Genomic DNA, 19,693 nt, shown 5'->3' with positions numbered 1-19,693 from the left:
ACAAGATGTAGAACACTATATACTACTGAAATCTTCTATAAAACGAGGCATTGTAGAAAGCAAAGGGAAAAGGAAGAGGTTGAATTGACAGTCTTATGTAAATTTCAACAATTATTAAATTGCATCCTTTGCTCCGTACTTAGAATGGCTTTGTTAACATCCTCCAGCCTTCAGAATTGCCCCGGCTTCCTTGGCCAGGTCTTCTCCTCACTAACATTCCTATAGTACTCTTCAATCTCAAAAAATTTTTACTTTTAAAATATGTATGTGCATACATGTCTGGGTTGCAGTAAAATTGCTTCCTATAATGTTTAGGAATCAGTACATTTGGCCTTTTTTGTAGAAATCAATTTCTGATGGTAATTTAAAAATATTTTTTATTTGTGATGAAAGAAAACTTTTATTGTTTCAGATGGCATTTTCCCAGTTTGCATGTAACACTACTACCAACATATTCAAAAATACAAGTGCTCACTAAAATGTAGTTCCTGCAAATGTGTCAGAATGTCAAATTCTGGGCTATAAAAATTAACCAGGAAGGTGCTAAAGTATCTTACATCTTAATGCTATATCTACCTAAAAAATCAAACAATCAATCAAAAAACAGCCTTCAGTGAGCAGGAGAGGAAAAAGTTTTCAGCAGGACCATGTCCTTCTTTGAATTTCTCTTAGCACACACTGTTCATCACGATGGTTTCCAGAGTTTTAAATATAAATATATCTGAAACTTACCAATAGTAATCTAAATGAAACTGTTGAACTCCTTTAGCGATTTGTTTAATCATTATTTGACAGATCTTAGAACATGCAAGTAACCAGATCCTATCTCCATTTCCTGTGTACCCAGCTTTCTAATGAGCAAAACTTTTGTACTCTGGAAGACAGATTTGTGATTCTGTGGCGTGATTTATGCAGAATCAGATATAAACGAATGTCTTGCAATGGCCCCTCTAAAAATGTATTTACCGTCTTCTAGATGACGTTTAAAATCAACGTTCTGCATGCTCATACAAGGATGGCTCATACAAGGATACAAGGATTCYATAGGGTGTTTCAGAAGATGAAAGTGTTCTCCCTAGCATGAGTACAGAGAAACCTAAGCTGATCTTGGCTATTTGCTAGGGAATTGGAATCTGCTGGAAAGAATGACTGTCTAAGGATGCAAAAATGCTACCTTCCACACTGATACTGAAGAGTTAGTTATGGAGATGTTGCTTCCTTCCATATTAAGTGTGTGTGCGTATATATATATATATATGTATGTAGAGAGAGAGAGAGAGAGAAGTCTTAGAAAAAAATGTTTGCCATACTTGGAAATAAAAGCAGTAGAATTAATACATTTTGCCTATAATTGAAAATATTTTTCAACTTGTTTGTTTTTGAGCTTGAACAACGCAACAAATGAAATCGCTGAGTTCAGAAAGTTTTAATTTTCTGTAGAAGTGGATTTGGTGAATGAAGTACAATCTGGCTAGAGTTTTTCAGCAAGGAATTGCTATTGATATTTCAGATGTCTTAATGGACTTCCTGTGGCACTAAAGATGAAGGATGAATCTGTGTAGGTTAGTGGGTTCACTGGCTTTGTGGTAGTGGAGGTGAGAGGAAGAAGATAAGGAATCCTCTCTGTGCAATCTAATTTAGAAATGCCTTTAAATTTCATATAGGAAATACCAAATAAAAGAATTTTTTTTGAGAATTTTGAGATGCAATTTGTTGTGCGATGGTTGGCATAATCCTTGTTTATGAGTCCCAGCCTCAGTCTACTGAGGTATTTTAACATATGTCTTAAGTTTTAATGTGTGGGCAGTTGCCATGTGARAGATCTAATGTAGCTTTATATGGGCTGTGGTATGTATCCACATTCTTGCTTTATATTGTTTGTGAAGAGCTGTGACATTTTGGTCAAGCTGAATGTAAATAAAAACATTTTGAATACAGGGTCAGACTTGGCAGAGGCAAATTTATAGACTTGTGTGGATCCGCTTTAGAGCTAGCAGTAGAGAAGGTAAGATATTTTAGATGTTCTCTTTGATGAGGAAAGATACAGTGGTGGTAATTTGCCATGGCTGTTTTCAGCATTTGATGGTGAGGTAGCTTGATTGACTTCAGCTCAGCTATAATACTTTTATTTTATTCTCAGAAGCAGAAAGTCTTTGAATATAAAGAAAGGAAGACTATAACTTTGAGAATGTCAGTCTATACTACTAAGTTTATTTTTGACTATACCAAAGAATTACATTCAAAAGGCCAATTTCATATTATTTGTAATATGTTCTTACAGTGGAAAATTGCTACAGGTCATTTCAGAAGGGAAAACTATGATCTATAAAATGTGATCAACCAGTTGTAAAGAAGTCCAATAATCTCAACAGTGTTACACTACTTAGGGTAGATATAAAGTTACCAGTACTGCCAAATCATTTGTACTCTCTTGTGCTGTTAACTTTATTATCAATCTGATCAATATTACACGACTGGGACATTTTTCCCATATATACATGAAAACAGTTATATTTCCCAGCTATATTGTAATCAGATTATTTACTTTCAGACGTCCATAGGTTTACTCTGTTTCTTTTGTTTCTGCCAAATTATTATTTTTTTTTAACRTGGAGTGGGAGAATTAATAACTCGACTGATTTTGAAAGTACGAACTTTTACCTGAAACTGCATGATGGTTCTTTATACATGGAAGCTGAACTTTTACTGAGTCTTGTATATAAATGCAATGAAAAGTAGTATCAGCTATTCAATGCTGTATTTCATATTAGAACAAAAACACATCAAAACATCTAATTTGAGTGCACAGTCTTTAGCTTTTCTTTAATGCTATTTAGTATTTACAGTAAAAGTAGTAGTACAAAAAGCATTGTTAAACCTTCTTAAATCCAGAGACTGAAATTTAATCTGTCTTCCAACATTCATTTGATTTTTTTAGTTAATAAAAGCTAGTTGCTGTTCTGTAATGAATTTGGATATATGCTATTTGGCGTTCAAGGATAGTCTGCCTGGCACTGATTATTTATTTTACTTTTTAAAGGGTATGATTAAAAGTTTTATGGATGTCTACCAACTTGCAAGCTCCAGAGTTGGCATGTTAGAGAAAGAAATAGCATCTCATCAGCTTCACATTTCAGCCCTGAAGTCCGAGCTCCAAACAGCGTGTCTTCGTGAAAGTGAAAGCTTACAGTTGGTAAGTCTGCTTTACAAGTCATTTTCATTGTTTTGGATATACAGTTTCCTAGCCAGTATCTCCCTTTGTGTTGCATAGTTCCTATAGGAAAATGCATAATGTTTCATTATTAATATAATAGAACAATAAAATAGTAAAAATAATATCAACAAGAAGTCTTTTGAGACTTCTTCAGAAGTGAATGTGGAATGCTAGAAGTTAGCGCTGGGATTAATTTTACTGCTGTATCTTGTACAAGGACATTACTACTATAGCTGAAAAAGTACTACATTGTGATTTCTTTATCTTTGGGAGTACAGCCAACAGTTGAATTTTTGACCTAGAAAATGTAACTGTCTAAAGATATAGCACCCCATTAAACTAGAATGTAATTAATTGTGTATATACCAAAAATGTTAATTAGGATACATGATTATTTTTTAGACAACTGTGCTTATGAATAATACATCTCACTAAAGAAAAATACTGTGGTTCAGTTACAAGGTTAAAATCCAATTTTAGAAATCATTTCTTGTCTAAAATGTTGCTTCCCACAAAGATACTTGGACTTTTTAAGGCTAATAAGGTGATTCCTCAGATCTGGGATCTGTCTCTAGGGGGATTATTGAAGGCAGATGTATTTGTGTCACACAGGCAGGAGGCCAGACACATAAACTCTCTTAAATATGTAGCCAAGTATGTCTAGAATGAAACTGTGTAGGGTATGCAAGTTGCATATACTTGATCTATTTCTTCTCCAACTTTCTTTACTTTTCCATACAAGATAAAGAAAAAAAGCTTTGGAATTTGCTTGTTTGTGTTTTTTGTTTGTTTGTTTTCTCTTCTCCATTTCTTTTTTTCACTCTTGTGAAGCAAAAGATCATAAGGAAACTGGAGACTGTTTTTCTTTTAGAAATAGAGTATCTGTAAGAAGAGAGCAGTCACTAAAGCAAATTACATCAGCAAACAGGTATTGAAAGACTGTGACTGTAACTTCAGTTGTGTCCCAAAGAGCTATATTAATTTCTTACCATGTTTCTAAATTGATCTGCACAAATACAGATTAGCACAAATTAAAAATATTTTCCTCACTGCTGAATTTCAATTTTAAGATCTTTAGATGATAGTTGTTGGATGGAAGCATAGTTTCATTTGTGATTCTGTGCAACTTTTCTTAGAAAATTCATTGAAATTGCTTCACTGAGATTGCTTCTCATCTTCTSGACCAGCCTTCCTTTATCCTTTGTTTTCTGCTAGGTTTACATGTGTCCTGCTGAGCCTGTGCCCAGTTTAATTGSGTTGCTCCTTTGTCTACATGTTATGATTGTTTTTGTTGTTTAAATCAAGATGACCACTTGCATACTAAGGATTGGGAAGTCTGCCAATCTTACTGCAGTGAGGTTTACTTTCATTTGGATTGATAGCACTTTTAGCAGAGATTATGCAAGTACTGACTTTGAAAGGCTATACTGTGGCTTCTTATGTCACAGTGAAAACAAACACCCCCAGCTCTTTCTGATTAAATGCAACCCTTTTGTAGACAATTTTTGTCTGCCTACAGTATCAGGTGATACCATTCATATTGTGGTAGGGTCTGTAGGCTCTGCTTTACAACCGATTTTGGGGGAAAAGGACTTCTTCCCTGGAGATGCACCTTAATTGTAACCTAAGCGTAAGTATTAATAGCAAATGTTCTAAAATTTTAATGAAAAGACAAAAAAATACGATATTTTCTYAAATTTTCTCAAGTTTTTTAAAAATGACAAATGATTATGGTATATTTTGTAATATTTATATTTTCTGCAAAGTTTGTCCCTAATATTTGCAAAAGTTGCAGCAAGTGTGACTTTTAATAATGTTAGGCATTACAGCTTTCCAGAGTGGCTTTTACCTTTTAAGCTTCAATCCATATTTTTTTAATTCTATTTTTGAGGGGGAAGTTTTGCACTGAATTTCTTTCTGTATGAAAAAAAAAATAGAACTTAATTTTTCCTTGTAATGTGGGCACTTTCTTTGAATATTTTAAAAGAAAGAGAGTGATGTCTTTTCCCAGGCATCTGTCAGATTTCAAAATTCTACATACTTTTTTGCTTTCAATCCATCGTGTTTAATCACATACAGAGTAGCACTTGTTAGGCTGGCAAAACTTTTCAGGCAAGAGGCAGGCATACCACACCTAGACTGTCTTGATTTATCCTATATGTCAGTTTACAAAACTCATATGATATGGCATGTATTCTAGAATAATATCCTGTTACTCAGTGCAGAAAAAATTGGGGAAAATCCTTCATGTATATGCCAAGTATAATCTCTTTCCTTGTTAGGTCTGGTTTTATTGTACTCTGTCCTATTTTTCCTGATGTTTTTTCACACTAGTTGCATATGATTCCATGCCCTCCATTGCATCCAGATCAGAGCCATTCATCAGCATTGGTCTGTTCCTTGTTCAGAAGATACTGTTTTCCTAACTGACCTCTTTATATTTATACCTGCTAACTACATCATCTTTCTTTCTTTCTATTCACTCCACTTTAACCTCTGCTTCTGCTTAGGGTTTTGCTGATTATTGTAAAACAAAACTGATGCCATAAGGCAATATCAGTGATCCCGACTTCTCATCTTCGATCTGAGCCTCTGAAGTGACATCTCCATCCTCCAGTCTACCACTAGTCCTACGACTGACTTTCTTGTCAATAGTGTTAAATCTGAGGTTGCTGTCTGCGCTCATATTGATGCCAACAGAGAAGAACAGGAAGGGATATGATCATGACAGACAAAGGCGAGATGARCAATGGTTAGAAAGAAGAGAACAATTACATGCGGTGAAGGGGAGTCAATGGCAAAACGTATTCTATACTCTTTATTAGTGTCTAGTTTTTTGTCCTTGCCTGTCTCTGGTGATTCTTATTCTCTGCAACCCTTTACCTACCTTTCTCTAGTGTATTTTTCAAACTTGCAACTCTTTCAAATTCAGTATAGCCAAAATACAGCTTATTGTTTTCTACCAAGACCTCTGKTTTTTTTTTCCATTGTTTCTTGTCATCAGGATCTCCTTTCTAGTCTGTTTTTTGATTTCTCTTCCATTTTTTGTTTCGTTTACCAAAAGGTTCTACAGCCTTCATTACATTTCTAAAATGTCCCTTTCTTTCTGTTATGAAAACACTGGAATTTTATAGTAGTTTTTCTTCTCAACTGCAGCACTTTGTTCAGTGTATTTCCCTGCTTTTTAAATTTACTTCTTAAGTTCAACTGTCACAATCACAATTCTGTGCCCTGTGACTTGCTGCATTGAGGGCTGTGTCTTTAACTGGTAAACCTCTAGTTCAGCTAATAAGATAACATTGATATGGCAATGTATAGACTTGGCTGTGAAGGTATAGGTTGCTGGAATAGGAACAGAAAAGCCAGCTGTCCATCTCATGAAGTAAAATGAAGAATTTTGTTAGCACTGGACTCAACACTGGACTGCTACTGCCATTTTCTCCATGAAATTTAAGGAACTCTTTTCCATTTACAAACTTCTCTATATTCTGTGCACATCTCTGCCCTTTCTTTAGAAAAGCTTAATTCACTTGGTGGATGAGGTTAGTGAAAGAAATTCACCGATAGTAATTGTACACACAATTTGTGAATCTATGTGAAGTACTTAACTAGCAATGATATCAGCTGAAATGTTATGATATTTCTTTTTCTCCTCCCTTATTTATTGTTTAGCAACATCTAGTAATGTAGGCATCACAAACTGGATTGTTCTTCAAGTTTCCTATTAAAGGAATACTTGTCAGTTGCTTTAACAGTACTGAGCTGTCCTGATTTGTTCCATTTTATTTACTGCGTCCAGTTCTGGGCTCCCCAGTACGAGAGAGATATGGATCTACTGGAGAGAGTCCAGCGTAGGGCTGTGAAGATGATCAGAGGGCTGGAGCACCTGCCCCATGAGGAACGGCTGCGAGAGCTGGGCCTGTTCAGCCTGGGGAAGAGAAGACTGAGGGGGGATCTGATCAGTGTGTACAAGTACCTGAAGGGAGGGTGTCAAGGGGATGGGGACAAACTCTTTTCAGTTGTCCCGTGTGACAGGAAAGAGGCAATGGGCAGAAATTGAAGCACAGGAAGTTCTGCCTGAGCGTGAGGGGGAATTTCTTCCCCGTGAGAGTGACGGAGCACTGGCACAGGTTGCCCAGAGAGGTTGTGGAGTCTCCTTCTCTGGAGATATTCAAGGCCTGCCTGGATGCAACCCTGTCTAACATACTCTAGGTGACCCTGCTTGAGCCAGGGGGATTGGACTAGATAATTGCCAGAGGTCCTTTCCAACCCTACCAATTCTGTGATTTGTCCTTCAAATACAGTAGCTTATTACTATACTTACACTTTTATTCAGAGTTGCAGTAACAAACTGTCTTTGAGCTGAGAGCTTTTGAGTTTCTGCTCAGCAATAATACAATCATAAGCAATTACTTTGTGGATGATTTGGGCTAACACATGGCATCATGTAATTCACGTGGCAGGCATGTGAATCCATGGTATCTATACTGCCAGAGAAAAGTCTGTTGCTGTAAGCACAGTGTTATTTGGAGCGGATGTAGTGACACTGTATTTTCCAGTGTGATCTCTGACACATATGAGGAAGTGACAAAATTCAATTCATTAGAATAGTTATCCAGAAGGTGTTGTTTTCATAGCTTTCAGCCTTGAGATTTTGTGCACTGGAGTCAGCACTAGTGTCAGATTTTAAGAACTTAAAATATCCTGGTATCACTTCTGGCAGACAAAAGAAGACATTATTTCAGGTAGTCAGGTGTTTCTCTGATCCTGAATGTGCTGTATTTTCTCTCAGTGGCTTTTTCTCTTCTTCTGCAATGCCCTTCTGCAATGTCTTCCTGTGGGCAAACCAGCATAAGAAGAGAAATGGAAAGCTGTACTTAAGTCACCCAGAAGCATTCAGCTGATCTGGTGATATTCCTTCCTCTTTAACTTCAGTGTGAAAGGAGAGTAGAAAATGAGTGGGGAAAGACAGTAATGTATAAAGATAATGAAGAAAGAAAAGCCTTGTGTGCACTGGTGAAATGGAAATATGAGGTCCCAGAAGGAAAACTGTAACTAAAAGGGAGGGAGAGAAAGTGAGTCTCAGATGGGTGAGAGAAGAATGAAGTGAAGGTCTGTAAGAAGAATTCTCAAACAAACCATGAAAACAAGAACTGTTGTCTTTAGATGCTTATTCTAACTTGTGTTGAAAATCAAATCACTCATTGCTTCATGTGGCTTTGCATCAGCCTTACTTTTTGCTTCACCACATTGTGGCTGTGTCTGTCCTTTGTCTGAAAATGCCTAATGATATCATGTTCAGTACTAAAAAAACCAAAGACTGTAGGTTTTGGTAAGGTGAGGAAGCAAGTGGAATGATCTAACATGCGAGAAATCCATGCTCATTGTTGAGGTACTGGTAACTGAAATACACCTTTATACGTTTTATTGAAGAACTACATTAAGCATAATGTAAACTTTTCTTCCTACTAACAGGACAAGCAGTCAGCCCTCAGCTTTCATAATGTACGTGAACCCAGGTAATGTGGGGTAAAGGGAGAAAAGAAATGTTTCAAAATCAGAATTTGTCAGGTAACTACACCACTGACAGTTTCTTCCTACATTAGCCACACTGGACAGAGCAGTGCTTTTACATGTTTCCCTCATGCTCTTGTTTTCCGTGTTACCGGCATCAATCAGTGTATCAAGACTGTGAGACCTTCTTCTAGCTGGGCAGCATATGTGGTGTCTTACACTTAGAATTGTGAAGAAGGAACTGAAGAGAAAGAAAGAAAGAAAGAATGAAAGAAACTGCCTTTTAACTCACTATCTAGGAGAAGGGCACTCACTCCGTCAGCATAAGCGTTAAATGTCAGGGAATGTCTTTCTTTCATGGGCAGGAGCCATATCTTTTGTGTTAGAACATGGAATGACTGATGTAGCTGGGAGAATTCTTCCCAGATGTTGCAAGAGCAGATAGGTCCTGGATGAAAACTCTACTTGGCTTTTCCACTACTTCATACTAGCCTGATGCACAGTTGAACTGAAAAGATTTTTTTTAAAGCTTTTCAGTTGAACTATTTTTTTGAAAGATTTAAAATTGGTTCCAGGGACCAATTTGGCTGTAAGAAGTATTAATTCTTAATTTGGCCTGCAGAAAATAATCAGACTTAATATTTTAATTGTTACCTCTTTTCTTGCAGTATTTTTTGGCAGTATTCCAGGATGGAATTCTGTAAGATGTGAACTTCAATTAATTGTAGCTTTTACTCAATGCTGTTAAGTATCAGTGCATGGTATATTTACTGTGAAACATAGGAAAATTCTTAGAGTGGTAAGTAAAGAAAACTCTGACAGGTGCAAAAGGAGAATTTCCTTACTATTAACATAATAATAAACACAGAAGACACATCAGTATAGGCAAAAATAGAGAGCCATATTAGAAATATTTACTTGACTTGAATGTTCTACCAGGATAATCCAGAAAGCAGTAATATCTACTAGAGAGTTGTTTGGTTTGGTTTGGTTTCCAAAAAGTTTGCATTTCTTACCTGATTGTAAGCAACTGGCCATCAGTTGCCAGCCTTACAGCATAGGCAAGGAATGCAGGTATACTAGTGTAAATACCTTGTCATGTGGTATTACTTGCCTAAGTAATAGTTGTAACCAAACAGTATGAATCATGTAATTTAAACTGTTTGGTTACTACATAGTACCAATAATAAATATAATGATATGAAACCGTTATTATAAATCACATAATTGACTTGAGGCGAAGTGTTCAAAACCAGTTATGGTGATACAACAATACATTTGCTTTTTTGTAAAGAATACTTCCTTTTCTATGCAGAATGTTTTTGATGTCAATGTTCTAGGTTGGTGAACTTTTAACTTGTCAGACTATTGTAACATATTTGAAAATTATAGTAATTTGATTAAAATGTTGCCTATAGGGCAAAAGGTTCAGTTAATAGAATCCATATGTAATTAAAATGCAGAACTAAATGTAATCAGACCCCAGTGGCTGGTGCCTTCATATTGATAGTTTTACAATGGCCTCTGGGGTTGAAAGTTTATGTTAAAGTTACTAATGTAGCTGTGCTCCAGAAAATGAGCAAGACAGTTTAGCCAATTCAAGTATGACAGTGTAGGAAAGTGAGAGTCAAACACAAAAAAACCCTCTGATCCTCTGAGTTTCAGGGGGATCTGTCATTGGCAGGTGGTAGAAATGCAGGACTGTTACAGTATGCTAGAAAGAGAAGTGCACTCAGCAGCAGCACTGTTATATAAACATCACTAAATGAAGGATCACGCTGTGAGCAAGAGATGGCGTATTTTTTAAAAATACTATAGTTATTTAATTTGTGTGCATTCACATTTGAATCATCTGAAAGTTACAGACACAACACTGTGCACCAAGCCACAAAAAAATTAAAAAAAAAAAATCTGAACTTAAAAAAAAATATATTATTTTCTCTGGACAGTTTTAAGAGTCGACATCCTGTGTTAGAGTTCTCTAATCATCACCAGCACAATTTACAATCAGAACACACAGAGAGCCAGTTCAGACCAGCTCATCTGTTGACTTTGGCAGAAGCCCTTAATCTCACTGTGTGCAGCTGCCACTTGAGAGATGGGGACTCGGCAGAGAGCCGAAGGAGGGTGGGATACAGGGTTGGTCAAGGCATGAATACATAGGCCTGCTTCATTTCAACAGTCATACACTACTTTTTTTATAGTCTTTTCATTTTACTGCCTTTTTTTCTTTCTTTTTTTTAAAAAAAAACCCTGAAATTAAATGAGGACCTCTCATGAGCCACTGCGCTCCAGGCATAAGAAATTGTAATGTCTGGCTTCCAGAAACTGTCCCGTCAAAATGTGCTTCTGATTAGGTGGCTTAATTACAGCTGTGAAAACAATGTTGATTTAGGCCTCAAGATTCCAGTGCATGTCAGCCGTTATTAGCTAGCCTTGGACTGAAGCCACCATTTTAAAACTCTGTACCACTAAAGTCACACACTGCCTGACAACTTTTTATTTAGGCAGAAATGTTGCCAGAAGCAACACATTTTATGCAAAATATTTTTCATTGCACAAATTTCAAATGTGACACTATTGATGGACATAAAATGGATAGTAACGGTTGGATTTCATCAAATCCAAAGCCTAACTTCTGCAAAAAAAAAAAAAAAAAAAAAAAAAAAAAAAAAAAAAAAAAAAAAACAAAAAAAAAAAAAAGAAAAAAAAAAAAAAAAAAAAAAAAGAAAAAAGAAAGAAAGAAAGAAAAAAACTGTTTAAAATAGTTTTTATAAAGTTTGACTGGCATAATGCTTAATTTTAATTCCTTTAATTCAGTTTTATTCCAAATCCAGCATGTTGGTTTAACCACCCAATTTTATTGCATCTAAATTTTCCTGACAGTTTCATTTGCTGTTGAGAAATAAAATTGCCATTTTTGCAACATGGGAAATAATGGCTAGTTTCAAAACCAGTATGTTTGAAACTTCCTTTGCCTGAAGCAGGTTAAGGCACACACTCAATTTACTTAAGGGGAAAAAGGCTCATTAAATAGTTTTTAATATTTTAATATAATTTAAGTAACTGTTTTCACAGTGGGAAAGCTTATTAGGTCGATGTATTTACACCTGCAGAGAGGTAAATGTTTGGGTAATTAGGTGGTTTCCAATACTTCAGCTTTTCAGAGTGGCTACAGAGTTAATATTATAAATACTGTAAATGAACATAATACATTCATTGCATTTAAACTTTGTGTYTCCACTGACAAGAGTTTGCTTTCAAGTGCTTAAGAAAGAAGTTCAGCTTTGCTTTGTCTGTTTTTAAAGTCTCCTTAATGACATGAGTTGGCCAAGGAATGTGAGTGAATGTGTGTGGGTGTTAGCTCAAGGCAGAGACTTGTGCTTTGGAAAAGCAAGATCTGCATTCTCACTTCACAGTTGCCATGAAATTCCAAATGTCCATGCTGTGTGGTTTAATGGAAACCATGAAGTTCCTAAATGACCGCAGGTTTGTTCCAATGTTAAGCACAAAACAAATCTTTCAAGTCATTGGCTGCGTTGCAAAAAAGGAGGGTCATGTTTTCAGGAAGTTAATCTCCTTTCCCTTTTTCGTTCATGGTTTGCATTTCTATGGCATTAGAAATGTGTTTCTAGTGAAGTACTGGAACTACTAGTGCACAAACAAGAGTCCTTAGTTCCCAGGACTGAAAATAAGTCTCTTGGAATCTAAAATTGTACTCTCTTACATTAAACACTTAGGCCAGTGCAATAGTTACACCTCGTAGAGTAACTAATTGGAAATTAGTTTGGAGAGACTAATGATTTGGATAAAGGAACAAATCTAAGGTATAGATTAAGTTTGCCCTGTAGAAAAACATAATGCATTCATTTGCTGTCTGTGGTAGATTAACAAAGAAAAAGGAAGTGAATGCCTATGCTTCATTTTGTTCAGCTTTTGAAGAAGAAAGATAGGAATGAACTAACCTTTTATTTTATTTTCTTTGCAAAATGGTACTTGAAGTTTCCTGAAATTGAATGTTTCAGAAAGGGCCCAGTGGCCATGGAGAACAATCTGGAGTCAGGAGACAACTGAGTGATACTATTTTCTTTATGAGATGTCTTGCAGTAGTCTTACAAAATGTCTCATTAATATGAAACAATAAATTTTATTCACCAGCTCCAGGCTGGTAGTATGTTTGCTTATTCTTTTCCACATGTCTTCATTTATTTTTTCCTTCCTCTCATGCCTCTCAAAGTGACATTTTTAGCACACCAAAATAGAAGAAATTTTTGCATATTGTTACCCATACTGCTAATGCTTCAGTAGAAATAAGAGCACTGAGAGTGCTAGAGAGGCTGTTATTTTATAACTAAATATTATAACCAGGACATTTAACCCTAAGAAAAAGTTTTTACAAAAGAACAGAGCTAAGGACACAATTTTACTGGCTTTATAGAAGAAAAAGAATATTCTCTACAAAGGCAGCCAAATTCACTTCTTTCCAGACTCAAGGACTTTTACTCAGGCCATAAGGTGCTTCCTCTTCCCTTTTGAAGAAGTTATTTCAAGAAAGGGAGCTAGGAAGCTTCTATTATTCCCTGTTAAACTGTGGGTTAAACATAAAGAGAATGGCTGTTTGTTCTGTGACTGTGAATCTGCTGAGAAATTTTTGGAGGGGATTAAAGCATATCTGTGCCTGAATAAGTCCAGCTCAGACACTTAAATGGCATATAAATCTGTGGAATCCAGATTGTCATCTTCCTGATATTTTCTTGCCATCTTTAATTTAGATCATATAAAGTATACTGTTAGGAATAATTTTGTTGTTCTGACACCTGTTCGGTTTTGCATTTCTGTGCATTTTTAGCTAACTATAAAAAGTACTATTTATAAGGAGAAAATTCAGTGCTGATCTTCATTCATTAGCTTTGATATGTAGTGCAAGATGCATACATGCTTCCTCTGCATAGTGATTAAGCTTACTGGAATAGTGTAGAGGGAAGGATTTTTGCTGTCTTTCATGATGTTTTCTTGTACTCTACATTATAGCTCACTGTCTGGTATGCAGAAGGAAAAGAAAAGACATTAAGACCTGGTGAATGTTTCTAGATGGAGCGCATGAACCTCATATGGCCTCAAAAATGCATGTATCTGCAGCATGCCCCCATTTATAATGTGGCATTGTATAACACTACATGTACCCACTAAGAAAAAAAGACCAAAAAAAAAAAATAGTAGTGCTGACATTTAACTGAATTGGGCTGAAGAAGCTACTTCAGCATAAAACCACATTTTTAAGTAATGAGGAAGTGAATTTTCCCCACAAAAGAGACATTTTTAATATTTATATAGCAAAATCTCATGTTTATGGGTATGTATTTCTCCATGGATGTCAGAGATACACTACCCCAGGACTAGAGCATTCAGTGCCAGCAGAATGGCAAATGTTTCTTCAGAGGAGATGATTCCTCTCTGCTATGTCTCTGTTTCTCCTGTGCTTCTCTGCTTCTGATCCACCTGGCCAAACTGGAAGGAAAGGTCGTGGAGCACAAGACCAAGCGTTATCTATAGTTGTGGTCCTGCAACAATCTTCACAGCTGTCAGACTGCCTCTCACTAATACAAGCAGAGAAAAAGGAGTGAATCCTCCTCTAGGGTAGTAGTGCTTCTTTCTCCCCAGGCCAAAGAAAGATGATGAGCGAGTAAAGAATGATATCAGGCAAACATAGCAGTTCTTTTCTTTTCTTTCTTTCTTTTTTTTTTTTTTTTTTTTTAAGTGAAAGGCAAGGTACCTTTTAATACACGCATTAAAAATGTAGACAGAAGAGTATGGCTGATCACCAGCAGAATTTCCCTGATGCATGTGATGATATTAGGAAAGTCTCATGTCATGGAACAAGGATTCCATTTCATCCTTTTCAAATGGTGCAAATGATTCAATTGCAGTAGCTTTCTGGAGAGAGGGTCTTGTCAAACCTTTAAAGCTATGTTGTTTTAAGATACCACTTGCTGAGTCTAGTGCAGACACAGACTGTATTTGGCCCATAAAAACATAGTTAACCCATTAAATGTCACTATAAAGCTGACATTGCAAAACTTTCCTTTTTTAAATTTGTATGTTTACCTCTGTGAGAAACCTTTTGTTCTCTGTAGTTATTACAGAGAAGATTAAGTTGATGAAGTAAACTCTTTTAGGCTGAAGCCACCATCATAAAAATAATTCACTAATTTTCCAGCCTTTGTTTTATACTAAAGGTCTCATCTGATCACAAAGCAACCAGCTTATGCAGTGGTTATAGACAGATGGTAAGGGGTTCATATTAGTCTGTCAGACCATGTGTGACTTTAGCTTTTCTTTTATGGGGTCTTGTAAATAATTGTAATTTCTTCTGGGTGCCTGGGCATATCTTATGACTTAATCAGGACTTTACAAAGCTTCCTGACACTAAAAGTCCTCCAGTTTCATTTTAATTTGAGCATGTCAAAACATCCTATTGCTTTAAGAATTTCTAGTTGAATTTAATAACTCACAGAGGTTTGCTATGAGTAACTGACTTTTTAAAAGAATGTAATCTAATCAGGAGCTCTGAGTAACAGGAATTTAAGATATCATTCTGCAGCTTAGAAGACGAACCAAATTACTGAGATGTCCTTGTATGTAAAGATTTTTAAAAGATATACTACAACTTCCATGCTAAACAAATCAAAAAGTTGAAGGAACTTCCCTCCAAGTTTTCTTCCATGTTCCTCATGAAATTTCTGATACTTTATATGCCTGGTGAAAGTTTATAATGTTATATGTAGGGTGATATTCTGTTTTTTAACTCTTTTGTGCTTTCAGAACACACATTTGGCATATATATACCAAAGGATGAAATTCTATTAACATTTTTTAATGTTGATTCATATAAAATATGATTGGTATGCAGGAAATATGAGTTCAATTTGCTTAGTAGACTTACTCAGACTGCATGTTCAGCCTCACAGAAAGTGATGATCTGGTACCTAACTAAGAGCAATTCTAAAAGGCTGCTTGTMCTCTTGAATCTAATAAGTATACAAAGTTTTGTTGAAGTAATTAGTAGGTTTTATTTAATCTCAGTCTAAAGTATTACTGTGTATATGAATTGGGCCAAAAACAATAGAAACAGTAACCCTAGCTCACCCACACTCAAGTTGTTTATAACTGATAAGCTTGATTCCTTGCCCAGTTAATATAACTTGGATCTTGCATTTACAAAAGACCTACATGTTAGCCACCAACTGAAACTGAGCCTAAAGTATTTTTTAGGCCATTCATATATCAACTGTTATTTTTAAGTAACATTGCAGGAAGACCTTCTCTGGCTAGTTTCTGATTTAAAAATTTATAAATGGTAATGGAGTCACAGCACCAAGTGTCAGGAATTACATGTCATTACTTTGCTAGAGTAACAATGTGATTAGAATCTGAATTTGGCCCTGTCTGCTGAATATATCTTATGCTTTTGTTTGCAGTTTCAGCCATACAGTGAGCACTTAAAAATTAATTTTTCTCTGACGCTTTAAAAAAGCTCTGCACTCTTGATTAAAATCAGATTGAATGAAATGAGCTGATGTAGTTTCCCTAAATGATTTACTAAGTACCTTTCTTAAAAGAACTCTTCCACTGTGTTCCCAGAATTTTGCTGTTATACAGCTACCCTTTACGGCTCTCTAACGAATACACACTTCATCAGATATAATGTACAATTGGAGGGGGGAGCAAGAGGAATTCCCTTCTAAAGTTATTTAAACTCAGTTGTGCTAGACATGAATGAACATCAGAATGTTTGGTTTAGATAAGCAAACAAAAGTCTGAAAAATAACTCAAACTTATTAGGAGTCAAAAGGTACCTTCTCCTGATGAATCTTTCTGTGATCTAGCTTATGAGGGAGAGGGAGAGAGATGGAGCCCTTATCAGAATTTTGGTTTGGAGTTTTCACACATTCACATTTACACTGGATAATCCAGAAAATGCCCACTGCATTGGCAGTGGTAAAGGTGGGCCCTTTGTCCTCTTAATATATTCATGATTTTAATAGTAAATGTTCCTTTCAAGAAAATAAGGTCGACACCAAMAATAGTTCAATTTTAAGCATGCAGTGTAATTGTGCCTTTTTTTGCTCTATCATCTAAGCATCTTTTTAAGTCCACTTAGTTTAATACAATTATTTTGGATGAGCTGAGTTATATGGCTGTAGCTTAATGCAAATGCAGATGTTCTTACTCTACATGCAAATGCTTGTGTTATGAATAACAGATTGCAATCAGTCCTTTTTTCAAATAGGTGCAGATAGGTTGCATTAACCATGTCTGTATATAGTTTGATCCTAATTTCCTTGGCTCCTGAGAGCTAACTTCAATCTACAATTTATTATAGGATGTTAAAAGGTATCAGTTCATGAGATCAGCATCTCCCTTCTTGCTTCAAGTTTATGGACAGTACAGGGTTGTATTTTCACAAGCAAGTGAAAAGAAATCATTCTTTGCTTATCTAAAGGTTTTTGGAGAGAACTGTGGTTATATTCTCCACTAAAAGGCCTTGTATGTCCCTGGCACTTCAGTTTAAGTCTGAGTAATACCATTTTCCTGCTTGAAGCCTAAGAGAGATGTTTGCTGTATTTTTTTTCATTCTTGAAAACTACCCATTTTAGAATCAGATTTTAGAATCTTCTAGAGGTGTGTGAATTCCAGGTCCTTATGACTTGCCTCTTTTCACCACATTTCATAGAGATAAGTTGGTTCTATGTCCTTGCTATAAATTCCTGTTGAGAGAGGTGTCTGCTTTACACCTCAGTCAATAAATTTCGTTTTGGGTTTCCTTCCCTCATGCTTATAGCTTCTCTTGAGCATCTGCTTTCTACAAAACTGGATGTCTGCTTCTGTTCATAAAGAACAGATTCTGTATGGAATTCTCTGTGGAAAATGCTCTTTCAGTGTTTTTTGAGAAAATTTCAATGATACTAGTCACTGTAAATATGGTGGGAAAGCAAACAGGTAACACAATCCATCTGAACTTACTGTAGTTCAGTAAACACACAGAAAGTGAAAGGAATCGATGGGTAATCTTTCAAGTCTTGCCTTTCTGGAGGTCTAATAATTGAAACATATAAGGCTACCACAAGACATTCACTGCAGCTACTTTTATAATCCCCTGATCAGATATTAGTGCTCATCTAGATTGTTCCGTCTTTGGTAATATACCTCTTCATCAAAAGATACTCAAATATTATCAGTAAATATTCACCTACATATAGGTTTTCAGGGCTTTCTGAACTAATTCATATATTTAATGAAAATACATTTGAGAGAAGTAGTGAGCAAGCTGGAATATTCTCAGTGCATCTGTTTGCAAAGAACAGCACATAAGTTTCATGCTTATTCTCAGTTTAAATAAAGTGGACCCCTAAAATGTCTTTCCTGTTTTTTAAGTAATTCATTTGTTTTTTTAGCCACATAGATCTATTGTTCAGAACATTATTCCTTAAAAATACTGCATTTTTGGCAGAAATACACAGCAAAAATTAATCCTTTGAATTCCTAAAGATTTTCTAATGCAAGAAAGATGAATCATAAATATTCTTTCATTGTTTCTAGACCTTTCTCCTTTCTGCTGTAAAATATTGCTATTAGAAATAATTACTTTTTTTGTCTTTTCCCCTTATATCCATATTACTGATACAAATTATATTTCATAATTGTAAAGTGATTGAAGCATTTTACTGAATCATTGCAGTTTTTTTTTTTTTTTTTTTTTTGCCAAGATATTTCTGATGATTAGCTGTAGAATTCTGCTTTAAAATTAGTCTTTGGTAAAAAAAATACATTAATGCACTGCTGGCAGAGTTCAGGTTTCCTTGTCTAGTTTAGTATAGGATGACTATGTAGTTGCACCAATTCTCAGCAAACAGACAAAAAGGAAAGTAGCTAAGCATCTTGCTCTGCGTGAGTAGTTAGAGGGCAAGCAGACACCATGCACCTCGACCACCTATTATGAAGCTTTTTGCTGCAATGTCAAGTGAAAGCGAGTTAATTGGGTGAAGCTGTAGAGCATGTTAGGGGCATGGTAAAGGGTTGCTGTCTGACAGCTGAATGTCAGCAGAAGCTAGTCAAGTGTGGCTGAGAGACAGAGACCTGTCACAAAGTTCATGTGGACTATAGCACAGTTAGGGAGATGAAATGTGGTTCTGTCTCACTTTCTCCCTCATTGCATTCAAGCACCTTAAGATTTCACACTGTCTATGTCAACCCTTGTTCTCTAAGCTGTTTTCTTCTAACACTTCTGCATTCAAATGATTGGACAGAAGATGCTAATGTTTGGCAAAATGAATGTAAATACACTTTTTCCTCTTTTTCTGCTAGAATGGCAGTATACATGCAATTCAAGAAACTTTGAAGGCTTATATTGGACTTTGAAGGCTTACACCTAGGAGTTCAGCTGATGACTGAATACATTTCTCAGGAGAATATGAGGCTTGACACCTTAAACTATTAAATAGGGAATGTTTTCCCACTATTACTGGCAGGAAAAGAGGCTAAGTGTAGAGGACTACTCCATGAGCTCATGAGCTTGTACCTCAGCATGATATTGAAATCATATGCAATTTAGCCTCTAATTGTAGTCTTTCTCTCATCTTCTGGCTGGAAAGAAGCAAAACTGTGAAGACAACCATCACAGATGCACGTACTGGTCAGAGGCAGTGAGAATCCGTGGGAAAACTCATGTACTAGGATAGAACTTGCTAGAACTGAGAGGAGCATTGGTTGAAGATGACAACAATATCATATAATGAGGCAAAGCATGGAAAAATGGCACAACAGTTTAATAAGAGTACAGTATACCCTTCAATGATGGTTGCAATACACAGCACAACACAGCAATAGTGATTCAAGTTTGCTAGTCAGGTTAAAAGTAAATCAATAGAAGTTGCCTTTATTCCTGAGGAAGTGGAAGGATACTGG

General features: G+C 35.9%; 1 protein-coding gene across 3 annotated transcripts in view; it reads left to right on the top strand.

Moving 5' to 3' along the window:
• CCDC171 (coiled-coil domain containing 171) overlaps positions 1-19,693 on the top strand; it is a 161,770-nt gene that overhangs the window by 127,781 nt on the left and 14,296 nt on the right. For all 3 annotated transcript variants that reach the window (XM_085326234.1, XM_085326236.1, XM_085326235.1), the window contains one exon: positions 3,041-3,193. In XM_085326234.1, coding sequence (XP_085182360.1) covers positions 3,041-3,193 — 153 coding nt within the window. The remainder of the gene's footprint in view (positions 1-3,040; positions 3,194-19,693) is intronic.

This window comes from Rhea americana, unplaced genomic scaffold (genome assembly GCF_003343005.1).
Source record: "Rhea americana isolate MKP2758 unplaced genomic scaffold, rheAme1 scaffold_129, whole genome shotgun sequence".
Lineage (NCBI taxonomy): Eukaryota > Metazoa > Chordata > Aves > Rheiformes > Rheidae > Rhea > Rhea americana.
Note: the sequence above shows the minus strand (reverse complement) of the source record. Positions and strands in the feature narration are given on the sequence as shown.